Source organism: Melozone crissalis, unplaced genomic scaffold, assembly GCF_028551555.1.
Source record: "Melozone crissalis strain CALT ecotype California unplaced genomic scaffold, PUWL_Pcris_2 ptg000016l_1, whole genome shotgun sequence".
Classification (NCBI taxonomy): Eukaryota; Metazoa; Chordata; class Aves; order Passeriformes; family Passerellidae; genus Melozone; species Melozone crissalis.
In genome coordinates this window covers 34,737,000-34,759,101 of record NW_026535794.1, presented here as the reverse complement: position 1 = coordinate 34,759,101, position 22,102 = coordinate 34,737,000, and the positions used below count along the sequence as shown (strand labels likewise).

Genomic DNA, 22,102 nt, shown 5'->3' with positions numbered 1-22,102 from the left:
CTGGAAAATGAGAAAGTAGTAGATGGGCATTGAAGAGGTGAGATGTTTGCTGTAGGATTAAGTGATATTCTCACTGATTTTGATAGGAAAACTGACTGGCAGCAGAGGTGCAGACCAAGTCTTTACGGTCAGTTTTGCTTTTTGTCAAACTACAAAGGCTTCTTACCCTGCAGGCAGTAATCATAATCCCTTTTGGTGCATGTCTTTACTTTTGTCTGTGACATGGACAGCTTCTTATTTGTGATGGGTTGTTTAAATGCAGTGTGAAAATTACAAGAGAAGTAACTTGCTGGAACTCTTTGTGACCCAGTATATTTTGTGGCTTCTCATAGCAGGTAATTTTATGTGCTATCTGGCTCCAATATGGCATACTTTGTGAGCTGTGCCTAGTGGAATTCGCCTCCCCTTTGAGGAGTAGTGGCATTGTCTCAGCATGGAAAATTGCAGGGGAAAAAGAAAGGCTGAGCTAGCATTCTTTCCTTGCTTTTCTTTTGTTTCATTTTTTGATCTGCTGGGGGCAGCACAGATGAAGTGAGTCTTTTGGCAAGGTCGCTAGAATGAGGAGTGGGGAAATGGCTTTGTGGGCCAGGACTGAGGGAATATTGCATGCGAGGGCGGGTGCAATATTAAGAAGATGTTACTGAGTTATTTGGATAATAAAGCAGTGGTTTAGGTTAGGCCAAGGTAGAACTGTTTAGGGTCTCTGAATGAAAGCCAGATGATGAAACTGGATATTATGTTAAAGAGCAATGATCTAGCAAGAAGCCTCAGAAAAAGCATTGCCAGCGGAGAGGGTTTTGGGTTTGTTTTTTGTTGCTATGGTAGAACTAGTATTTAGTTATGATAATTATATTGTATATTTGTATAGTGCCTTGCTGAAAGCATGTGCTTCTCTATCAGCCAGATGTTTAGATGTTTTTTCTTATAGAACTGTGTGTTGTCAAGTTTTGGGGGAGGTTTTTTTTGCTATTCAAGCTTCTGAAGCCTAGTTCTCATATTTTTCAGTGGGAGGAACATTCGGTGTGCTTTCCAAGCGTGAGGAGGAAGGGTAGAGCCATTGGCCCACATGCTACAGGAATGGCTCAGCTCAGTGCCCTGAGGGCAGCGTGCCCCAGCAGGGCATCCTGTTTTCCATGAGCATGGCAGCATCCAAGCAGAGCTCAGCAAGGCAGCTCTCTGGGACCTCTCTGAAGAGTTACTGCAAACACTGCCCCAGTCACGCAGTTGTTACACCCTGGAGCAGGCCATAGGTTAGATGCAAAGGCACTTAAATTTGTTTTTTTTTTCTTTTTCCTTTAAAAAAGTAAATATTTACAGATATAATTGTGAAACACCAAGCAACTTTAAAAAAAAAAAAAAAAGGCAAGCAATTAACTCACTGTGTCTTGATCAAAGTGCGCTGCTGCGCGCTTCCCCTCGCGCACGGCTGGTCCCGGGAACGCTGCCCGGGAGCCGGGGCAGCGCCAGCTCGGGTTGCAGTTTGTACACCTGACATGGAGCCTCCTGCTCCGCCTGGGAACGGCCTCCCAGAGCCACCGTGCTCAGCCCTGCGCTCCTTAATTAAAACACCTCATCCAGGGGCTGTTTGTAATGGCAGCGCCAACCTGCGCGTTGTGCTTTTTGTTTTTCCTCTTGTTTTATTTCCCCCCTCTCTGGTGTGTTGCATGCAGTCGGTGAGGCACCACATGGGTTGCTGCTCTTAGACACTGACAGCTGAGGAAATTAAATTCTGAGGCAGAATCGGTTAAAAGCATGACTAAATCAGTGTTGTTTTTCTATAACAACTGAAACAACATAATTATTTTCAGGTTGAATTTTTATTGCTAATGAAATTTTTCAAGGCAGTAAATTTTTTTGCATTTTCCTTATACTAAGATCCTTTTAAATATATTTGGGGTTTCTCATTTTTATTTTTTTTAAGAAAGTAGAAGCACTTGAGTTCAGTAGGACACTGTTAGATAAAAGCAGTGATAGGCTGCAGTTCCAGCTTCATATGAAGTCATACTGCACCATTAGTATTACTGTTTTGTTCAAGAAGTACATATTTATACGGTCATTCATATAAAAAAGCTCATTGTATTTATAAAATCTGTAGTGACATCTGAATTTAAAAATTTAAGATGATGGATCATTTGCTTAAACTGGTTAAAGAACTGCTTTGAGTCTACTAGACCAAATCTTGCATTTTTGTTCGGGTAAGCCAGTGAAAAGAAAACCATAAGGGTGGTCTGATCTCACACACACAGTTTGGACTCCTCTGTCTCTTTCACTGAGTCTACCTTTGAAGTACAGGCAGACGTTTTTACAGAATTGGATCTTACTGTACGAAACTACTAGAAAAATTAAAAGGGCACCCCCTAATCCCTCCAGGAAAACCTAAGGAAATGCAAAACAGTACTGACTGCAGCTTCTTCCCACTGTGTTGTGTATCTCTTACTTTATACATCATATTGCATATTAAGTTTTAAAGAGCACTGATTGTTGCTTCATGAATGCATACTCCTTATCATCACTAAAAGGAGTGGTGTCCCTAAGAGATGTTGTACAGTTTCAAATGATGTTTTCTTCAGGAGGACAAAATCCTATTTGGGCGGAAATCACCCACTTTTAAGGGGGCACACGGCGGGGGGTGATTATAAAGACAGAAATTGTTGGTATCAGTGTTTAGAACTGTATGTTTTGTCATCCTAGGAGTGCATATGTGTGTTTACAATAGGGTTTTCTGTTTCATTTGCTTTAAAAAAACCCCACTGAGCTAAAAGGTTTGAAAGGAACAGCTTGAGGAATTTTTTCCATCCAGATACAATCAAGGGCAGGAAATCGTAGAAGCAGAGTTGTGGTTTTGCCTCCATTTTTTTATTAGTTAATTAAACTATAACAACTCTTAACTTCATTTTAGGTTAACTGTTCCTAGAGTTCAGAAATATTTTAAGAGGTCAATAATGCTTTCTTTGGCTCTCGCTCATTGCGAGTGGGATGAGGAGCCGCAGTCGGCAGGGCAGAGTTTTCCAGATGTGCTGCAGGGCCTGTGCGTGCGCTCGTGCCGACGCTTGTCGCTGGTGGGAAACCGTCCCTCTTTGCTCATCTGCGCTCCATCCCAGACAGATGGGAGCCACGGGACAGAAACGTGGACAGCCTGACATCTGTCCTGCCCAAAGCTCAGGAGCCCTGGCTGCTGGCAGCCACCAGTTGCCACGTGTTGTTACTCGGTGCTGAGTCTGACTGGGAGTGCTGGGGAAGGGGGAGTCCAGAGAGGCGGTACGTATGGAGTCTCAGCAGAAGCAGAAACACCCCTAGAAACCCATTGTACTTGGCAGTGTGGGTTTTCCCTGTGAATTCAGAATGTTTTAAAGTGCCATGAGGCATCTGTCTGCGTTTTCTCCTCGGTGGGCAGGGCTGCTCAGAGCTGTGCACTGAAAGGGCACATGAGGGAAGAGCCATGCAAGTGTCACATAACTGTCTTTAATAGCGGGAGCTATTCCAGCACTCGGAGCCAAATTGTCTTTCAGCAGAAAGGATAAAATTTAGCAGAGCTGGGAAAGGGAAAGAAGAAAGGGGAGGGAAAACACAGCACCACCTCCTGCTGACACCACAGAAGTTTCCCTCGGCTTTCCCTCTCTCTCCCTCTGTGCATATATTTTCTTTTTAATCAGCTGCGGCTCTTCCCTCCCCTGCTTTTCTTTTTTCAAGTGTATTTTTACAGTTGGAATTCTGCTTTTCTAATTTCTCTTGTTTCACATTTAACTTCTTCAGAGGATTTCATTAATAGTTATTGCAATTAAAAATAATAAATAAACTCAGCACCAGCTGCTCAGATGGCTGTCTTAGCATATCTGGAACATAATGCGGTCTGTTCAGGGCAGCCACACAATGCAATTTATACCCACACCTGAGGGAATGAATTTCACAACTATAATTGCTACAATATAATTCTTATTAATGTTGTGCTATAATTCCTATTAATTCCAAAGGGCTAGTAAATGCATTAGGACTTGTCAACATATTATTTTACACTGTTTATGATCTGTAGAATTACACTCTTCAGTATTGTATTGCATAAAGAAATGCCTTAAAATTAGCTTTAATTGGGGAAGGGGAGGGAGCGCATTTTCCGTTAGGGCACTGGGAAAGATCCTGGATCCTGGTGTTTGAGAAGCAATGAAACTGCATTTTAAAATCAGTCCTTTGAACTTTCTGTGCCGTGCAGTTAACAGTTTATGAAGATATATTAATAATGCCTGTCCTGGTTATTAGAAAAAGAACCACTGGTGTCTTTATGAAGGAATAAATAACTACAAGAAAGATACGGTTGTAAAATTTAAAATAACTATCTTCCAGAAAAGACAAAAGTGGGGAAATTACAAGTCATTGTAGCTGATGTAATAAATGCAGAATGGGCTATCTCGCTGTGCACTTATTTATTCTTGTTTTATCTGACTACCCTGCTTTTCTAGGTAGTGAATATGATGAAGAGGAAGTAGACTATGAAGAATCAGACAGTGATGAGTCCTGGACTACAGAAAGTGCTATCAGCTCTGAAGCTATCCTTAGTTCAATGTGCATGAATGGAGGGGATGAGAAACCTTTTGCCTGTCCTGTTCCTGGATGTAAAAAAAGATATAAGGTAAGTAGTAGTGCAGACCTACCTCATTTCCTGCTGTTGTAGGTGGTGGGGAAAGCCTCTAAAATCAGTTTGCACTCTTCTCATTTAATAGATATTCACAATTATTTTTGTGATATTTTAGCAGAATATTTTATTCACTAGTTTCCTCTCAAGCACAGCCAGGTTTATCCATTTTACAAGGGATGACTGCCTGTCAAGAGAGATTACATATTGCAACTCTTGCTTTACATGAGCAAAAGCTTTTAATGAGCTTTCTATTATTTAGACAAATTAATTGCAGAATGCCAGAGGTACTACAAGCAAGATAATCTCCTGGGTCCCCTTCAGAAACATGAAATGAAAAGCTTCTGTCCATCTGTGCCAGGAACAATTCCTTCTGCTTAACTCCTAGAGATACTGCCTCCTCTTTAGTGAGACGGTGCATTTTCTGTTAAAGATGATGTGTGGAATGTGGTGGTTAACATTGTGCAAGTCAGAATTCACCTTGGGAAGGCAGAGCCTTGCAGAAATTCTGGCATCATTCTGTCCTGGGTCCGAGTTCCCATGACATATTTACACAGCCATCAGTGACCCCACATGCATCCCCTTGTGTGACACCCTGGGAAACAATTCCCTGACACCCCCACCCTGCCCCATTCTTTAATTGCTCTCCATCATGAGAAATTTTTGTGGTTTTTATGTGACTGAAGCATTTCTAAACTGGAACCTTGAGCTTGCCAGTGTAGAACATGCCAGGATGTTACAGGAGTGTTGCTTTAGTACAGAGACAGATGAAATTGTGTGGAACATCTTGCAGTTCAGTATGGCATTCTCTAACTGACATAATGGAAGTAGTGGGTGAGCACACTTCCTCTAAGTTGTTTTCTAAAGTTTTTGCATGAACTACTGGAAAATCCAACTGTACACCCTAGAAAAACCATGGTGGCTGGGTTGGTTGTATTTTATGGCTTGTCCTTTAAATAACTGGTAAGTAGGGACTTAAAAGAAAGCAGAAGTATGAAATAGAAGTAGAGGAAGGCCAATAGCATTTGAGATAAAACAGCTGTGGCAAGAATGGAAAGCCTGTGCATGAAACCATGTAGTGGATGAAAGCCTGTTTCAGTGATGCTGCAGCAGCTCCCATAGCAGCAAATCACAAGACTCAGGTTCCTGTACAGACCACTTAACCCTGACAACACTGTTTCATAAAACATGGAAAAGAAAGCAGTGTGCTCGTTTCTCAGGGACATACAAGTTTTTTTGTTGAGATTATCCTGAACTATATAATGTTTATTCTCCAGTTACAAAAAAACCTGAACACCATCTCCAGGGCCAGGGCAGAGGGAAAGATGGTTTTTGACTACTTGCAAGCATTATTTTGCAGATAAACTCCCATTATTGAAGATCAATATTTTCCTTGCGTGTGGCAGGAGCTGTGCCAGACAGAGGGTATGGTATAAAAAGCTAAATCCCCTAGCTCAGGAAGCAAACAAGCCATGGTGATTGTTAGAAGTTGTGTGCCCAGAGGGCATCTATGCATTGCAGAAAACATTCGCTTAATGGCAAAGTCTGGAAGGAGAACCCTGTAATTTGCTATATCCTGTCTGTTCTCTGTTTGACTGCCAGGCCTCTGTCTTTTTATTGCCCAAATGAGCAAGCTGTTTGTGCCTGCTCCTGCTATCTCACTACCTTCATCTCAAATGCATGAGGACTGTCTATAAGGGATATCTTGTACACCATTAATGGTAGACCAGCCAGGCAGGGGAACAAATTAATGACCCTTAGAGGGGCTGACAGGGAACAGCAGTAAATAAAAAGTACCGTATTCTTGTAAGAGACTCACCTCTGTTTAGTCCTGATAGAAAAGCACATTTCCTTAAACTCTGCCTCACCTCATTTCTCTTTTCTGTGGGCTCTGTTTCCTCCCTTTTTTATTTTCAGCCTATATTTTTTCTTTTTGCATTTTTATCTTTGTTTCCTTCCTTTTAGCTTTGTGTCAGCTGTGTTTCTTGTTTCCTCTTTATCTTCCTTCTGCTTAACCCGCTTGTCTGACGGAGTCTGGGTAGGGAGTCCTGTGATCAAAGCACTGGGATTTTCTGGTGGGTACTGGATAATCACAGTCAGGACTGTAAAACAATTATAGTGCTCCAAACAGGAACACAGACATGCACATACAGTAATTGCCAGGCTCACTTTACAGCTGAGAAAGGATGCATTCCTTTAGGGAGAGAGGAGGAAAGGAGGATATACACAGTTTTCTTTTGTCTGGCCTTAGGTGACGTAAGCTTGAGAAGCAGAATGGTATTTTTAGAGATTTTATTTGTATTTCAGTACTGCTTAAAGGACCCAGTAGGGATGGGGCACCTTTTTGCAAACAATGTTCAAGGATAAGAGATGGCCTCTGCACTGAAAAGTCATTATGGAAAGGTAAATAAGACAAGAATGAGTACAACAAACACTCCAAAGGAACGGGCTGGGGCGGACAATGGAAACTGTAAGGAGAACATGTTTATACACAAGCCCAGATGTGTATCAGAAGCCCCCGCTGGCCGCCTGCCCAGCTGCTGTCTCCTGGCGCTTTCCCATAGGCAGTGCAAATAGTCATAAAGATTTCGTCGTTCCTCAGGAACTTTATTTTAAAAATTATTTTGCTTACAACATATATTGGTAGTCTGCATAGTGTGGCAGAGATTTTCTTGAGAAGCCACAGATGCTGGGAGAAATATTTTTCTTTAAGTTACATGTGGGATAGTCAGAAACATCTGAATAAACCTGAAGTACACTGACTTCTAGATGCTTTACACACAAGTCTTTGAACTAATTTCTGAAGCTTGCTTTCTTCTCTAATTATGCTTATTGAGGTAGAGAAGAAGTTATATTTACTTTCTAGTTTTCCATTTATGGGTGATTTTTCTTCCTGTGATTAATCTTTGATGCCTGAAATTTGATTTTTAGAAAATCATGTATGTGATTCCAAGGAACCCAAAGGAATAATCCTTGTTTCTGTGGAGTTCACCTGCACCAGACTTTGGATTCACATCCAAATTTAGATGTCCTGTCCAGAAGTGTATGGTTATTGAGTAGTTAATGTGCTTTGCAAAATACCACTTTGTAGGAGCTAAAATGGGGATTTATGAAAGTGTTGATTAGTTTTCCTTTGATTCAGTACCCCTGAGTGGTCTCTAGTTCTGGAGAAGGACTTTGAAAATGTGATTAAGATGTAGATAAACTTACTCAGGCAACATCCAAAGAGCAAATGAAGTTTGAAAATGAAGTAGATACAACAAACCCCACAAATAATTCATATATGCTAATATAGAGAAAACCCTGGACTATTTGTCGTAAATTCTCTAGTTTGTGCAAAATTAGTAATAAAAAGAATAACAGATTTCAGTGCATCCAGAATGTAGCTTATATCCATGACTTTTCTTGGCCTTGGGAAAGAGGAGAAGGGGTACCTTCCAAGGCTGCTGAGGCACTGTCTGGCAGGTGGAAGGATGAGGGTCCTGTCAGGTGGCACAAACCCCCAGGAAGGCTGACCTATGAGTGGTGAAACTCAGTGGAGCTTAGGGAAGGAGAATTTTGAAGTGAGAGGGAAGCAAGGGAATTTACTTGAAAGAAAGGAGGAAGCCAGAGCTTGCAAGTCAAGCAGAGGAACTGGACCCACAAAGAAGATTTTGGGATGAAGAGCCAAGAGTACAAAAACATGTATGAATATCCAAGGCTGAAACAAGAAATCTCTCAAATCATCCTTTTGAGATGTCTTTTCCTACTTGAAGTGGGGCTGGCAGGTTCTCTGCAGTGTAGTGCCTTTGTGAATCCTGCCGTGCAAAAGGGGCCCTGCCAACAAGAGACTTTGTGTCCTTGCAAACCAGGTAGTGCCAGTCTAAACTTCTCTATCGCCTCCTGATCTGGTCCCAGGTTAATAATTGTTTCCTCCTGTTCAAGATTTTTAGAGTGCCCTTCTCTATGGCCATCTTCTTCCTCAATCATCTGTGAGAGTAAATAGTGAGCAACTTAAGTAACCAGAGCAATAAAAGTGATGCACGAGTTTGGCCATGGCTTTTGCTGCACCTCAGCAAACTCAGCCCAGACGTACAACAAAGTGTTTACATTGCAGCAGTGGAAAAAGTGCCGAAGAGTCACTGTAATTCTAACAACAGTTTCCTTTTAGACAGAAGTACAGGTCAAATTTCACATTACACAAGTTCCTTATGCTCTGTGTGGTTACTGTTTTTCCAACCTTCCATGGCCCAATTCATCCCTTTAGGTTTATGCTTTAGCATCTCCTTAAACTTTGCTGCCTGAAAATACTTTCTCCCCTTTCACCAAGGAATGGGGGTTTACAGGGGCTGATGGATCATTAAAAAACCTGGATCAGGAGAAGAGTACCATTGGCATGGAATGGTGAGGGAATTTGTGATTGCAGATTTATGGCGTCTGTAGCAATTGATAGTACCTCAAAAGTATCTAGAAGAGATTTCTTAAAAAAATTAAAACAAGAACAGGTTTTTGTTAGGAAAATATTGTTACTATAGGTAATAGGGCTTGTTTTAAAAATTTCAGTGCAGAAGCAGAAGTTTAGCAGGTCACCCCCAGATTTTCTCCTCTTTAGAAGGCACAGGTCCTTAAAGGTACACAGATAATGACAGATACCTTATGAAGTCCTCCTGCCACCCAGTGACAATCCTGGTCCCCTCACCCCAATGGCCCTGTGAGTGCATCCAAAAGCTGCCCCAGGATTTCAGATTAGTTGCAGGGAATTCCCTTGACTCTTGTTGAGGCTGATGTGTAGCTTTGATGTGCTCTTGGGTTGTGCTAGAGCTTTCTGCCTCCTCTGAGTGCTCTGCACCCAGACAAACCCTGCCCTGATGGCTCATGTTCCTGTGTCTGGTTGGTGTTGGAGGTGGAGGATTCTCAGCTCCCACGTCTCCAGGAGACAGCTGTGCAGGGGTTGTCCAGAATTTTTAAGGGTGTAAAGGACAATTCAGAGGCTGGATTTGCAACTTCAGGTGAGGAGTCACTGCCTGGATGCTCTGGAGAAGAGGAGCACGAATCTGTGGGAGGAGCAGTTGCTTGCAGTCTTGCACCTCTTTTCCAGGGTGGATATTTGAGACAGCTTTTCTGTGAGTTCCAAGCTGGAGCTTCCACTTACTGTAAGCTGCACATTGATAAAACTTGTTGTTTAAAGAGCCAAGGGGACTTCCTGTTACGTGTAACACCAGGCAGTCATTCAGCAAAGACAAAATCCCTAAGACCTTATTTAGTGGGTTGTTTAATATGCAGGCTGTTAGTTGATGTTATCTTTTTAGCTTTTTCTTTTCTATTTAACTTTTCTATTATATTTAATCTTTAAAAAATACTTAGATACATATCTGGAATCTTTAGAGAGAACACAGGACAGCCTTGGAACTGTCTCTTTTTGTCACAAACACTATCTTCTTTGGTTTCATCCTAGGAGAAGCTCAAATGAAAGACAGTATGCCTTTGCTTATTCATCCAAAAATCCGAGCTCTTTTACTGGGAGCAGATGAGAGACTCCAGTATACTCCACAGAACAGTATCAGAACAGCTGCTGAGATCACAACAGCTTCTTCCATTTTTTGCCAGAAATATGTGAAAAGGAAGACAGGGGAATTACTTTGATTTATGTTTAGTAAGGTTTTTTGGTTGACATGGCAGAAGTGTGGCCTGTTTCCCACCCTTGCCAGTGTAACAGGGTGTGTGTTGTGTTGCTGTGTTTTGCACTAGTGGGGATAAGCTCTCCAGTTTTAGCTGTGGAGTATTCCCAAACAATAGCTATTTTGAAGACAGCTTCTCTGGATTATTTTTTAAGCGTCCTGTGTAACTTTTTTGAGTTAAGCATTCCCTGCAGTTATTTCTTTGGAGGCAATGTGTAAACGATCAGAATTTGCTGGAGCTAAAAGACGTATCTAGACACAATGACACAAAACAGAACAGACCCACCATGGGGGAGTCTCAGCTCTTTAAAGAGGTGTGACCCAAGTTTTCATGCCAATTCTTTGTTTGCTTGTAAATGAACCTCTGAATAAGATTTGTCAGTGCTATATGAAAAAGATGTCAGGACGCAAAGAGCAACCATGTGTGAGTCCATTAAATGGTATTCTTTGGGAAGTGACGTCTGTTGGGAGATAAAAATCAGAATAAGCCAGGTAGGTAAGTTTTGAAATTGTTTTCCTTGTCCCATCTGGTACCCTGGGAGTGCAGCCCATGTGTAATACCCAGTGGGAGCTGCTGGCTCCTGGCAGTTACAGGATTTTGCTCATAACATTGATCCATTTTCAAGTTTTAACTGGAAGCAGAGCCCGTGTCAGCCCACCTGAGCACTGACATTTTCCCTTCTCCCTCACAGAATGTGAACGGTATCAAGTACCACGCCAAGAACGGCCACCGAACACAAATCCGCGTACGCAAACCATTCAAATGTCGCTGTGGAAAGAGTTACAAGACAGCTCAGGGCCTGCGGCACCACACAATCAATTTCCATCCCCCCGTGTCTGCTGAGATCATCAGGAAGATGCAGCAATAACATGCTGGTCACAAATGTGCCAAGAAATCCTCACCAGCAGTTGCTGATTTTGAGAACAGCCACCTTTTTCAGGGGAAGCACTCAGCAACCCTTTAAAAAAATTAAATGCATGCTTTAAAATTTTCTGTAATTTTGGAATGATGTATCTTTGTAGAGTTAATGATTTTGTACATTTGCACATGTTATCATCTTACCCATTTTCATTACTTTGAGATAAGGTGCTATAAAAGCTATAGGTTCTTCAGAACATTTTTCTCCAAAAAACAAAAAAAATAAGAACTAGGGGGACGTTGCATATTTAGTTGTACTGACGTGTGGGACAGGAGCGCGAGGAGGAGAGCTTGGCACTGACATCCTTTCAAGATTGTAACATGATGAAGACTTTCGATGCATCTGTCAATGTGTGTGCAAAACCAAAACAGTACAGCCCTCATCAAACTATAGTTAACATGCCTTACATAACGGAGTTATCAGTGGAGTAGCAAGTCTTTTAGGTAATGGAAATATAAATAAGAAAGAATGTTTAACATAATATGCTAAAAATATTTTCATACTTAAATAACATACATAAAAAGGTGTGCTTGCTGTATTTTATATTATCTTGCAAATCTTTTTTTTTTCCTCCCTTTTGAAATGCTGAAAACCTTGCCATTCGAACTAGTAAACAATCACTTTAGTGTTAGCAATTACATTTTTTTTCTCTGTACAAGATGTCATATTATGTTCATGCCCATCAAACTTTTGAGGACCAATATCCAAGTCCAACTAAATATTTACCCCTGAACTATCTGTTAGAAAGACACTTGGAAATACTTAAGTGCAAATTTATGTGTGTGTGAGAAACAATTATCTTCATCTCAGATGAAGTTTTGAAGCACTTTGTAGTTCTCTATTGCCAACAGATTTAATGTTTTATGTGTTGCCAATTCTTGCAACTACTGTACGAGCATGTGCTGCGGTTGCAAATAAAAATGAGAAATTCAGCGCATGGTTTAAGGAGGTCCGTTAGTTGTGCTAAGGGAGTTCTAATGCCTCTCCCTCACATTCATTGTGTTTTCAGATTTTCTTTGCGCATTTTTTGCTTCTCATTGTAGGTCACCGCATTCCATTTGGAAGTCTCTGTTTAGCTTTACAATTAATTTTGCTGAAATATGACATTTGAGCCTTATCAAAGATTAAGTGCTTCTTGCAGCAGGTGGTCAGAGACTGACTTAAAAGCCAACATGAGAGCGCTTCGTGTCTGGACCATACCTGAACATTTGTTGCTTGCCATCCTGCCTTGAGCATTCTTCTCACAAGTGCTATTCCTGGAGTTCAGCTGGCCAGGAGCAGAGGTGGGCACCCTCCACCAGCCCTAGCCTGAACACTCCTTTGCCTGGCAAGGGTGCAGGAGGAACTCCCAGTTTTAACAGTCATCGCCTTGGCTTGGTTCCTGTTCTTTTAAGTGCAAAAGAAAGCTCACATAAAGGAGGAATGAGCTTTCTCTATTTTTTTTCCAAAGCTTTAAAGGAAAACTTTGTAAGGATGACAATTACCTTTTCTCCCGCACAGTAAAAGTCTCATTAAAACATGTAAGAACCATCCTAATAAGTGTTTAGAACAGCCAAAGTGAAGCGAAACATCCCTCTCTCAGATGCCCAGAGAGGTGACCGTGACAGCCGGGTTTAAAGGATGATCCAGACATGAGAGTTACTGGTATACACAAGGCCCCAAGTGGCCACTTCCCACCTTCTGCAGCTTTGGCAACAGATCTGGCCAGCAAACATGTTTTGGCTCTGCTCCTAGTGCAAGAACTACAGGCTGGGCAAGTTCCGTTCAACAGCTAAACAGTTGTAAAACGTCATTGTTGCATGTAAATTCCATTCAACTATAAAACTGAAATTCCAGTTTCTATTTACCTATTCATTGTGACAGTATTATTAAACAGGTAAAGATGGGACTATTTTGTTATACTGTGTATAGTGAATGTATTGTACTGTGTCTGTGAAAAGTGTGCTTTAAATTATATTTTCATATGTTTTGTTGGGGACAAAGTACTTTAAGTTTGAAAGTGACAGAGGTTTGTTTTAGAACTGAAGGCAACTTAAAGAATTCCTGTCAGGAAAGCTGCTTATAAATGTAAATCAAATCACATTTAAAATAAACTGCCTCTGACCTAAAAAGACTGTTCTTTTCTCATTCCTAACCTAGAGTTAAGTTCTTGGGCTGTGTGTAGTCTTTTATTTGTTTATTTTACTTTGGTATCCTCAAACTCTTGGATCCTGTCTTAACTGTTTTCATCTGCTGTTGAGTTACAGTACGAAAAAAATCCATGCTTTACCTCAGGTCAGCTCTTGGTATGAAGCTCCCAGTTACAAAAATCTTTAGACTGCAAATGGCACATGAGCATTGATGAGTTGCTGCTGCCCGGGACACTGCAATTCATCCACGTCATGCAGTTTTTAGTTAACTCCTGCATTAGCTGGATATTGTAAGTGTTCAGGAGGGAACCGCAGTCAACAGAGGCTACTCTAAGCCTTAATCTCAGAGTCTGTCTCTCAAAGAAAGAACACAAACAGATGTGAACAGCAACCCTTTGCCATAAAATGCTGAGTCATCATTTACTCCTTAGTGAAGTCTATACTCTGTTTAATTTCAAAATGAGCAGCAGGGAAAATAGACCACTGACTCCATGAATAATTCTGCTTTTAATGTAACAAGACTACTGTACAGCAAGTGGGAAGCAAATTTACTTAATACAGTTGAAGTAAATATAAAATGTTTAGCTATACACACGTGGTTTTACTTATTGGAAAGAAATACATAAAGTTAAAACGCAAAACGTTTTAAAAGCCAGAAGGAACACAATCCACTGTTGTGAAAATAGAACAATATTTTCTACTGAATAAAACTGCAACATAATGGCAATGACTTTTTTAAACAATTACTTGTAGGCATTAAAGCACAGCAGTCTCTTTCAACTCAAAACCACTGCCTGAAAGTATAACATACCTCATTTAATGTTATTCCTTAAGGCAAACATTCTGCATGTGAAACTGAAGTATTTACCATTCCTCTTGTTGCAAGCCTGGAATCTCACAGTACATGCATCTACATCTCAGAAATGTACTAGAAAACTATATTTTCATAGGGTAAGTAATGTAACTTTCCAATTTCAGTGTTACTCAGAGAAAAACTACGTGGATTTGCTAGAAGAGACACCTGCTTATTACATTTTTAATTGTGCCTCAGTTATCAAGGTTAAGAGAAACCACAGGTGGTACTGGTGATCTTTTTTAAATGTAGCTGAAGAACACCATGAAGCCGGTCTCATTTTTTCTGAGGCTCAGTCATTCCTGTGTCCTTAGGCATTCCACTAAGTAGGGGAAGAAATTCCACTAAGTAGGGGAATAAATAGCTACATACACAACAAAGTGGGGGGTTGTGGCTTTCCTTAGTACAGTGTTAGGCAGAAAGAGAAGATAACCCCATAGCAGCTTACAGCCATGGCTCCCATTAGAGTACATGAGCTTTTAATCAGAATTTTGCACTGTTACAGAAAGCTGCACTGCTTTTGTTTTGGAGATGGACTACTCAAAGTGGTGGGGCTTTAAGCTACACTGCAAAACCAAGTATTTAATCAAAATTTAATACGTTCTGATCAAAGTGCGTCTGGACGTGCCTCTCGAAGCCTTGCTGGTCGTAGTCGGGCGGGAACTGCTCGCTGCACATGGGACAAACCTTCCAGTGGCTCTCAACGTGCTCCTCAAACTTGCTCTGGTCGTAGTTTGGGGGAAACATCACATCACAGAGAGGGCATTTCTTCTGCACATCAAAACTTCATGAGGAGGTGGAGAGGAAGAAAAAAGGGAACAGTTTATTTCTATTTGTTCTGTTAATGCAAACTAAAAGCAGGATCCTGCTGCCAGCGACATTCAGAACTTTACTACCAACTTCACTTTGAGTGGACTTTGTATCCAAGTATCACCTAGTTCATTTAAATGTTTCTCCAAAAGCACTCAATACAGTCAGAGTAGTTTCACATGCAAATTCCAAAATAACCTGGCATTTTAAAAGCAACATAATTTTGACCTTACTCCAGCTACCACTGAATACAAATCTATTGAATGCCTTAATGGCCAAACAGTTTCATGGGAAACCACTCTCTCTGCTCATAAATGCTTGCTCTTGGCAAACATAACACTTTATAAAAGCTCTAAACTTAGGTTCACAATTAGGTTGGCAAGAGAGGGGAAAAAACAAAGGTTATTCATTCATTTACTAAAAAATTTGTCAAAATTCCATCAAAGGTATAGCATGAACAGCCTGCCCTGTCTCACGGCATATTCTGTGCCAGTTAATTGTAAACCAAACATTAAAAATGTTCTGTAGCTTTTCACCTGCACCCCCACCCTTGGGTAGTTCTACAGAAACCTCTCCATGCCCTTAAAGACCAATACAAGATAACATCTACCTGGAATCAAAGCAGAAGCCTGTGCCCCGCTCACGCAAGAGTAGACTTGGAGGATCAGGAGCAGAAGGTACAGTGTTGTCATCATCCTATTGAAAAGAGAAAGTATTTTAAAGACTAACCCCTACCAAAACAAGAGGGGTTTTTTTCTCAATATGCATTTTTGTTATCAAACACAAACCCAGATGAAATATACTTTCACTCTGTAATTTCTGCAGCCTAAGTTTTACTTTTGTACATCTTGGCTCTATTAAGCAATTCAATAATAGAGCACAAAATGGAGTAATTTCAAGGTGGAAATACAGGTACACTGCAAGATTTCTGGAACTCCAACTCCCACCTCATTTTCCTTTTTTATCTCAAAGATGCATTAAAAGCAAGGGCTAGGAATTATTTAGCTGATCTACAAAAAATTATGTGAAGGAGCACATATGTTGTGTTTTTTACAGATAACTCATATGCAAACATACATTTAGGCTAGCGTACTTTCCCCTTACAAAGGGTTAATGGAAACAGGGAAGGATGGGAAATTTCCTCAATATTCTTCTGACAACACCTGTTTGGTTTCAACCATTTAACATTTCCATTAAGCTGGCAGTGGGGCCTGCTATGACAAGATGCTGGCAACAAACATAATCTTGCAGTCTGTTTGCTTTGCACCTGCAGTGAAAAGGGCATATGAGTTTTAAAACTCATCAGTTGTTCCTTTTGTCGTGAAGGAGACAGGATAGATGTATTAAGAAAGAAAAACTATTTTGGTTTAAGTACTCTCATGCTACAATGTTACATCTTGTACAAAAACACAACAAATTTGCTGAATACCAGACTGAAGCACATCAGGACTTAATCAAGAAAATTAATGTGCATCTTCCATCAGTAAAACAGCTCCACTACACAGACAGGCCAAATTAACACTTAAGTCTTAGTTAATTTCTTCAGTATAACCCCTTTCCCCCTCCTCCACCCCACCTTTTTTTTTTCAGGCACTTGGCAAGATAAAATTATTTACAGCTTTGGCCCTCTCTTTCAGCTTCTGGCAAGTGTGGTATCCTACCACATACAAATGTAACACTCCTCCTTGCTCCTTTTTAAGAAACATCTGAAGAAAAGGACGATGCTTTCCTCTGTATAGGCACACCTGCACTGTCCTACACAGCTGCCCTGCAAGAAGTCTCTTCAACACAAGGCAAGCACATGTAAAAGCTTTTGTAATGTCCTAGGGCTACAGCCTTCTCATGGCCCAGTTCCCCTAACTGAGAAATTCATACTGTGTGTTCCTTACAGCAGCTTCTGACCCAGGCCCTGTACAAGAATGTCAATACTAAGTATGTACTGATACTACCCTGTTACGATACAGAACGTCTGTCTCTTCAGTGTACTTTTGCTCTTGGCAGTGTCACAGGGATCAGTTCTTAACCTTTTGGGATGCCTAACCCACACAAGAAGACTGCAAATATCTCTGGGCTGAGCTGACCTCACAGAGATGTTACAGAGATTACTGTGTAACCACGGCATGGCCAAACAGGAACCATGAGAACTTCATCTTAGTCTGAGAGGACTTCCCAGCTATTCTAACTACAAGTTACAGTAAACACTACACAGTCACCAAAAACTAAAAATTCTCATGCAGCACTCTGGGGTAACTTGGAATTTCTGGAAAACAGAGAAGGCACCATTGTATTGGGCTCCAACAACTGTCTACTTCTGGCATTTCTTGTGGACAAAGCTCCTAAGTGTTCCATGTAAAACAGAGCACTTTATGGGGGGAGGACAGATCATCATGGTTCACGTGGGTCTCATCTTGGTTCACAGCCACTTAGTATCCGGTATCATCCTGGAACCCATTCTTTATTCATATAAATAAGGTTACACATGCTTTTCAACCTGGCATTTAAACACCCATCACTCTCTCCCAGGAAAAAGAACCATTCCTGACAGCTCAAAAGACAAAATGATGTGGTTTTTGAAGCTGCTTTACAGAGATTATGACAACAACTGCTGGGACACCAGGCCTCAGTGCGTCTTGCCTATGTTTATGTTAAGCAAAGTCACCAGCTTGCCTCAATAGCATGAGGTTGAGTCATCCAAGTGGTTTTGATGAAAGCCCACAGTCCATACTTTGAGAAAGAAACAGTTTAATCTGCCCTTTATGTAGATCCAAAGCCACCTTTCTTGCAGTCCAGACTGATGACCAGAGACAGGGACATGGCTGCACACTCTTAGTCCAAGAGCTCTACAGTGCCCTACAGTGATGTAACACTGTGGGTACACAGTCTCAGGTCCTTAGGAAAAGACTGGTACCATGGACCCAGTGATCCATGGCATTGTGATCCTGTAGCAGAACAAGTGCCAGGCCTCCTGAACTCAGAAGTCTGAATAATTAAGTGAATGAATTATAAAGGATATCTTTAACATCATGACGTAACTATTATCACTGGACTGTACCTCTGGCTCTTTAAAAAACTGCCACAATGAGTTCCACAGATTAAATGAATCATGAAGATAAATACAGTACTAGACACTAAAGCTTTGTAAAAAAAGGGATCTGCCACTAGGGGAAGAAGGGAAAGCCAGACATGAAATGGTCACAAGTAAGTGCAACTCAATTAATTTTACTGAAACCAACAAATTCCATCTCAAGTACTGCTTTCATAATTACAAGTGTAAACAGTTCCAGAATTGTCAGACAGAAATTAGAAAGCTGTGTGACACAGTAAAAAACACCATCCCCAAGTGCTCCATATCATTCTGACATGCAGAAGTAAGGAACCAATGCCCATCCTAGGCCTTAAAAAAACATGAACAGACACAGGGCTGACATGCAGGGCAGGTACACCTAGAAGAAGGGTACATACATTTTATTCTGTGATTCAGTTCTGTTGTTTGTAAGATCAAACTTGCTCCTCTAGGCTCCTCAACCTTTCTGCAAGCAGTCTGCTCTCCCAAGAGACACCTGGATGCCAACTGCCCTTTTCATGTCCTCTCTATGCAAAAGATCGTAATTGGCTGCCAGGGTCGGATCAGGGTAATGATGCATTGTGGGGGCTTTTGCTAGAAGAAAGGCCATTTTGGAGTTACCTGAAAAAATATCCTGACCTGGTGCTCAGTTGCCAAGAGTTACATTCTCTATCTCCTACAAATTTACCATGACTAAAACATTGTTTAATAGTCTCAGGATAGTTATTCTGGGCTTGCTGCCAATTGTAATTAGGACTACATTTCTAAAACTCATATTTTAGTATTTTTTATACAGATATGTATGTATGTTTTGTTTATGGATCTCTCCCTTACTACTAGGAATTCTTTGCTCCCAAGAATTCCATTTTGGTCAATTACAGGATCATGAGTAAATGGAAAGTTAGCGTTGAGTAGATGGCAGCAGGAACTTGTGGCAAGTCAGCCACTCCAAACACAATCACCACTGTGCACATGCCCAGCTGGAACTATTAACACAGACCAGTTTATCCCTCTCAGAAACCAGTTTAATTGGCCTATGAGTTCCAAAAGTCAAAGCTACAAGAATCCTGGAAACTCTTCCTAGTTATACAAAACTGAAGGGTTTTTATGACAACCAAAGAAATGGAAGTGCCCATTTCTAAGGAACCAAGTTTTGTGAGAAACCAAATTGGAACACAACAGCACAAAAATTCTGAGGCATTTGAATATCTTGTGTTACATTAGTTTAAGAAATTAAGGGTGTTGTAGTCACTTCTACCTCTTCATGGCTAAAAGATCTGAACTAGATAAAAGAAGTAGACATGTTCATCATCATAGGTGAACCACTACCAAAACAGCCATGAAGAGGTGGAAGTGATTACAACACCCTTAATTTTTTAAACTAATATAATGTGTAGTAATAGGAATGAGGACAGGAGGACAGTAGAAGTCCATACAATAGTAGCATTTTAAACAAAGCAGCAAGCCTACCAGTCCTTTTCTTCTGGGAGGGAATCCTCCTCCAGCAAGAGACTCTACATCCTGCTGGTTGAAAAAATGCAGAGAACTACATCTTCAATATCTTATTTTAAAAAACAGCCCATGAAATGGTAATCTCCTCATATTTATCATTTTATATTTGCTGTTTCTTCTGCACAAATGACAGACTCTTCTTTATAATGAATCACCTACATATGCTTTTTCTGGTTATTTATTTACATCCTGCCTCAGAACTGTTTTATCTTTGGCATATTACTAAGTCTCCCTAGAAAGATTCTGCAGCTTCTCATTTCCATAAAAATTTCTACACTATACATACAGTCTATTTGGGTGAGGAACAAGCAACTGATTCTCAATTGCAAATAAAAATAAAGATACAAGTTATTTGATTTAAAGGCACTTTTTCTCAAGCTGAACTTTATTTAAGCCTGTTATATTCCACCTCATTACAAAAATCCAAGCTGTGTCTGCAAACGAGCACAAGACTCTAGCACTGTTTCTCTTGGGTTTGCAAGAGGGCAAAGCACATAGATCAGAGAAAACACCCTGCTAATTAAACTGCAGCAGATGACTAAAGAAGAGAAGAGCTTGTCAGATGTAATAGCTACGTCAAGAATGATCAGATTAAATATGCAAAATGTGAAGTAAAGGTGGGGACAGCATTAAGCTCACATTCGAGATCTTGAGCAGGCTGCAAAAGCTCTGACAGTTTGTCTAATTATTCACAGTAATAGACATTGGGAGCAAAAGGTAGGAGGGAGAAATACATTTTTCTCCATTATAGGTGCTGAGCACCAGGGCTAAAATCATGCCTGTCTGAACACTGATCAGTTTCTGCAAAGGTTAATAGCAATTAAATGTGGCAAACTAGACTAAATGAGAAACAGGTCATGATACCACTGTACTTGCAAAGAGCACAATACTTTGCAGAAAGGTATTTCTTGTTTAATATTTCTGAAGGTGCAAGAGTACTTGGAATAAGAAAGAGTAATAGGTCTGTTCCTGGTCAAATGGAGACATATAGTCCAATTTATTACAGAAGCCAGTTTTTTATACTAGAATGTGGCAAGTTAGCTGTACTATAAAGAAAAGCTAACCAGAAACTTAAAACATCCAAAGCCCTAAAAGAAAAAAAAAAAATCAGTGCAAATGCATCTCTTTCAGTTCAATCAGCTTTAGGCAACAGTCAATTAAGCTCCTTCTAACACATGTCCAATACCAAAAGCATTCAAAATGGAAATAAATGCTGACTTGCAGAAGACAGAACAAAAAATTAACAGATTAGAATAATGTATCTATTAGGATACCAATTTACAGTAGGTATTTAACTGAAAATACTGGTATCTGAATCCTTTACATTTTTATTTGTTCTATTCCACTTTAGTTCCTATATTCCTATAATAAAATGAGGGAGATGTGGCTACATTTTGAGTTCTCATTCTACCATACAGGAGACAGAAATAATGAGTTGAGAATACCTGACTTTTTTTACTTTAGTACTTAAAAAAAATTAAGAAGCTACTGTCCTAATACCAAAACAAGCTGTCAGTAACTCAAGAGATTAGGGGAACAAGTACAATGTCATCAGTGGAGTTTTCCCTTTCACAGCAAGCAAAACTATTTTTCAGGGAAAAGAAAAACCAATTCCAAATTTACATAACAATAAATCAGGTTTATCAGCTATGGAAAACCCATGTGAAAGTCTAGGTAACTCATGAGTAACTATATCAAGGAAAAGAAATAAGAAAAAAAGGTAACTTGCATTGCTATCCTCAGGATCTTCTAAACCATCAGGCCGACTGAGATTGCGTGAAGGCTGGCTACACACTACATCATCTAGCTCCCAGAAGGAACTTCTAACAGGTGGTCTTTGGATCTCATCAGGATTAAAAGCGCCATCTGCTCCATCTGAAGAAAAATTAATTAGGACATCTTTGCTCAGTGGACTGTATTTTGAGCTTACAGACATGCTACCTTACCTTTAAAAATCGAGAGTTAAAACACATTTTTGGTTTACATAATATAAAACAACAGGAGAGAATCAGTTTCTTGCAATGATGTTTAAAATTTTGTTTACCTTATTGATTCCCATCATAAAATAAAGGCCCTATGCTGCTGTTCATCAGTCAGAAAAGGCTCTGTAAATCAGTCTGAAGACTGTTGGTACTTAACCTGCATTCAATGAGGCACTGCTTTTGAAACAGAGGGAGAAATTATATTGGGGGGTGTGAAATTTATTTACCTCTTCTTTCCTGAATTGCATAAGGGTTTCCATATTGCAATACTGGTAGTCTACTTGGCACTGCAGGAACTGGTCCATTTTCCTCTGAGTATGGGTTGCGAAAATGTAATGTCTGCTGTGAAGTCTGTCCTTCCATCATCCTTCCAGCTTGATCTCCTGGTGTCCTGCCAAGCTCCTAAATAATGCAACGTTCAAAATGGAGTTAACCTATGGAGTCCTAGCAAAATTTGAAATGTTTATGAAATATGTTTTTACAAGAAAAAATCTGCTAACCTTCCTACTGTATTTTCATTTTGACCTTAGGCCCAGTATACCATAAAT

General features: G+C 40.3%; 2 protein-coding genes across 4 annotated transcripts in view; one reads left to right on the top strand and one right to left on the bottom strand.

The window, feature by feature from the left end:
* JAZF1 (JAZF zinc finger 1) overlaps window positions 1-13,309 on the top strand; it is a 187,627-nt gene extending 174,318 nt beyond the window's left edge. Inside the window, exons 4-5 of the mRNA XM_054273604.1 lie at window positions 4,455-4,624; window positions 10,977-13,309. Coding sequence (XP_054129579.1) covers window positions 4,455-4,624; window positions 10,977-11,153 — 347 coding nt within the window. The 3' untranslated portion in view covers window positions 11,154-13,309. The remainder of the gene's footprint in view (window positions 1-4,454; window positions 4,625-10,976) is intronic.
* A 512-nt stretch (window positions 13,310-13,821) lies between these two features.
* The window catches only part of TAX1BP1 (Tax1 binding protein 1), a 55,709-nt gene continuing 47,428 nt past the window's right edge, over window positions 13,822-22,102 (bottom strand). For all 3 annotated transcript variants that reach the window (XM_054273648.1, XM_054273651.1, XM_054273649.1), the window contains 4 exons: window positions 21,782-21,956; window positions 21,302-21,447; window positions 15,607-15,692; window positions 13,822-14,970 (listed from right to left, as the gene is read on the bottom strand). In XM_054273648.1, the coding sequence (XP_054129623.1) occupies window positions 14,769-14,970; window positions 15,607-15,692; window positions 21,302-21,447; window positions 21,782-21,956 (609 nt within the window). In that variant the 3' untranslated portion in view covers window positions 13,822-14,768. The remainder of the gene's footprint in view (window positions 14,971-15,606; window positions 15,693-21,301; window positions 21,448-21,781; window positions 21,957-22,102) is intronic.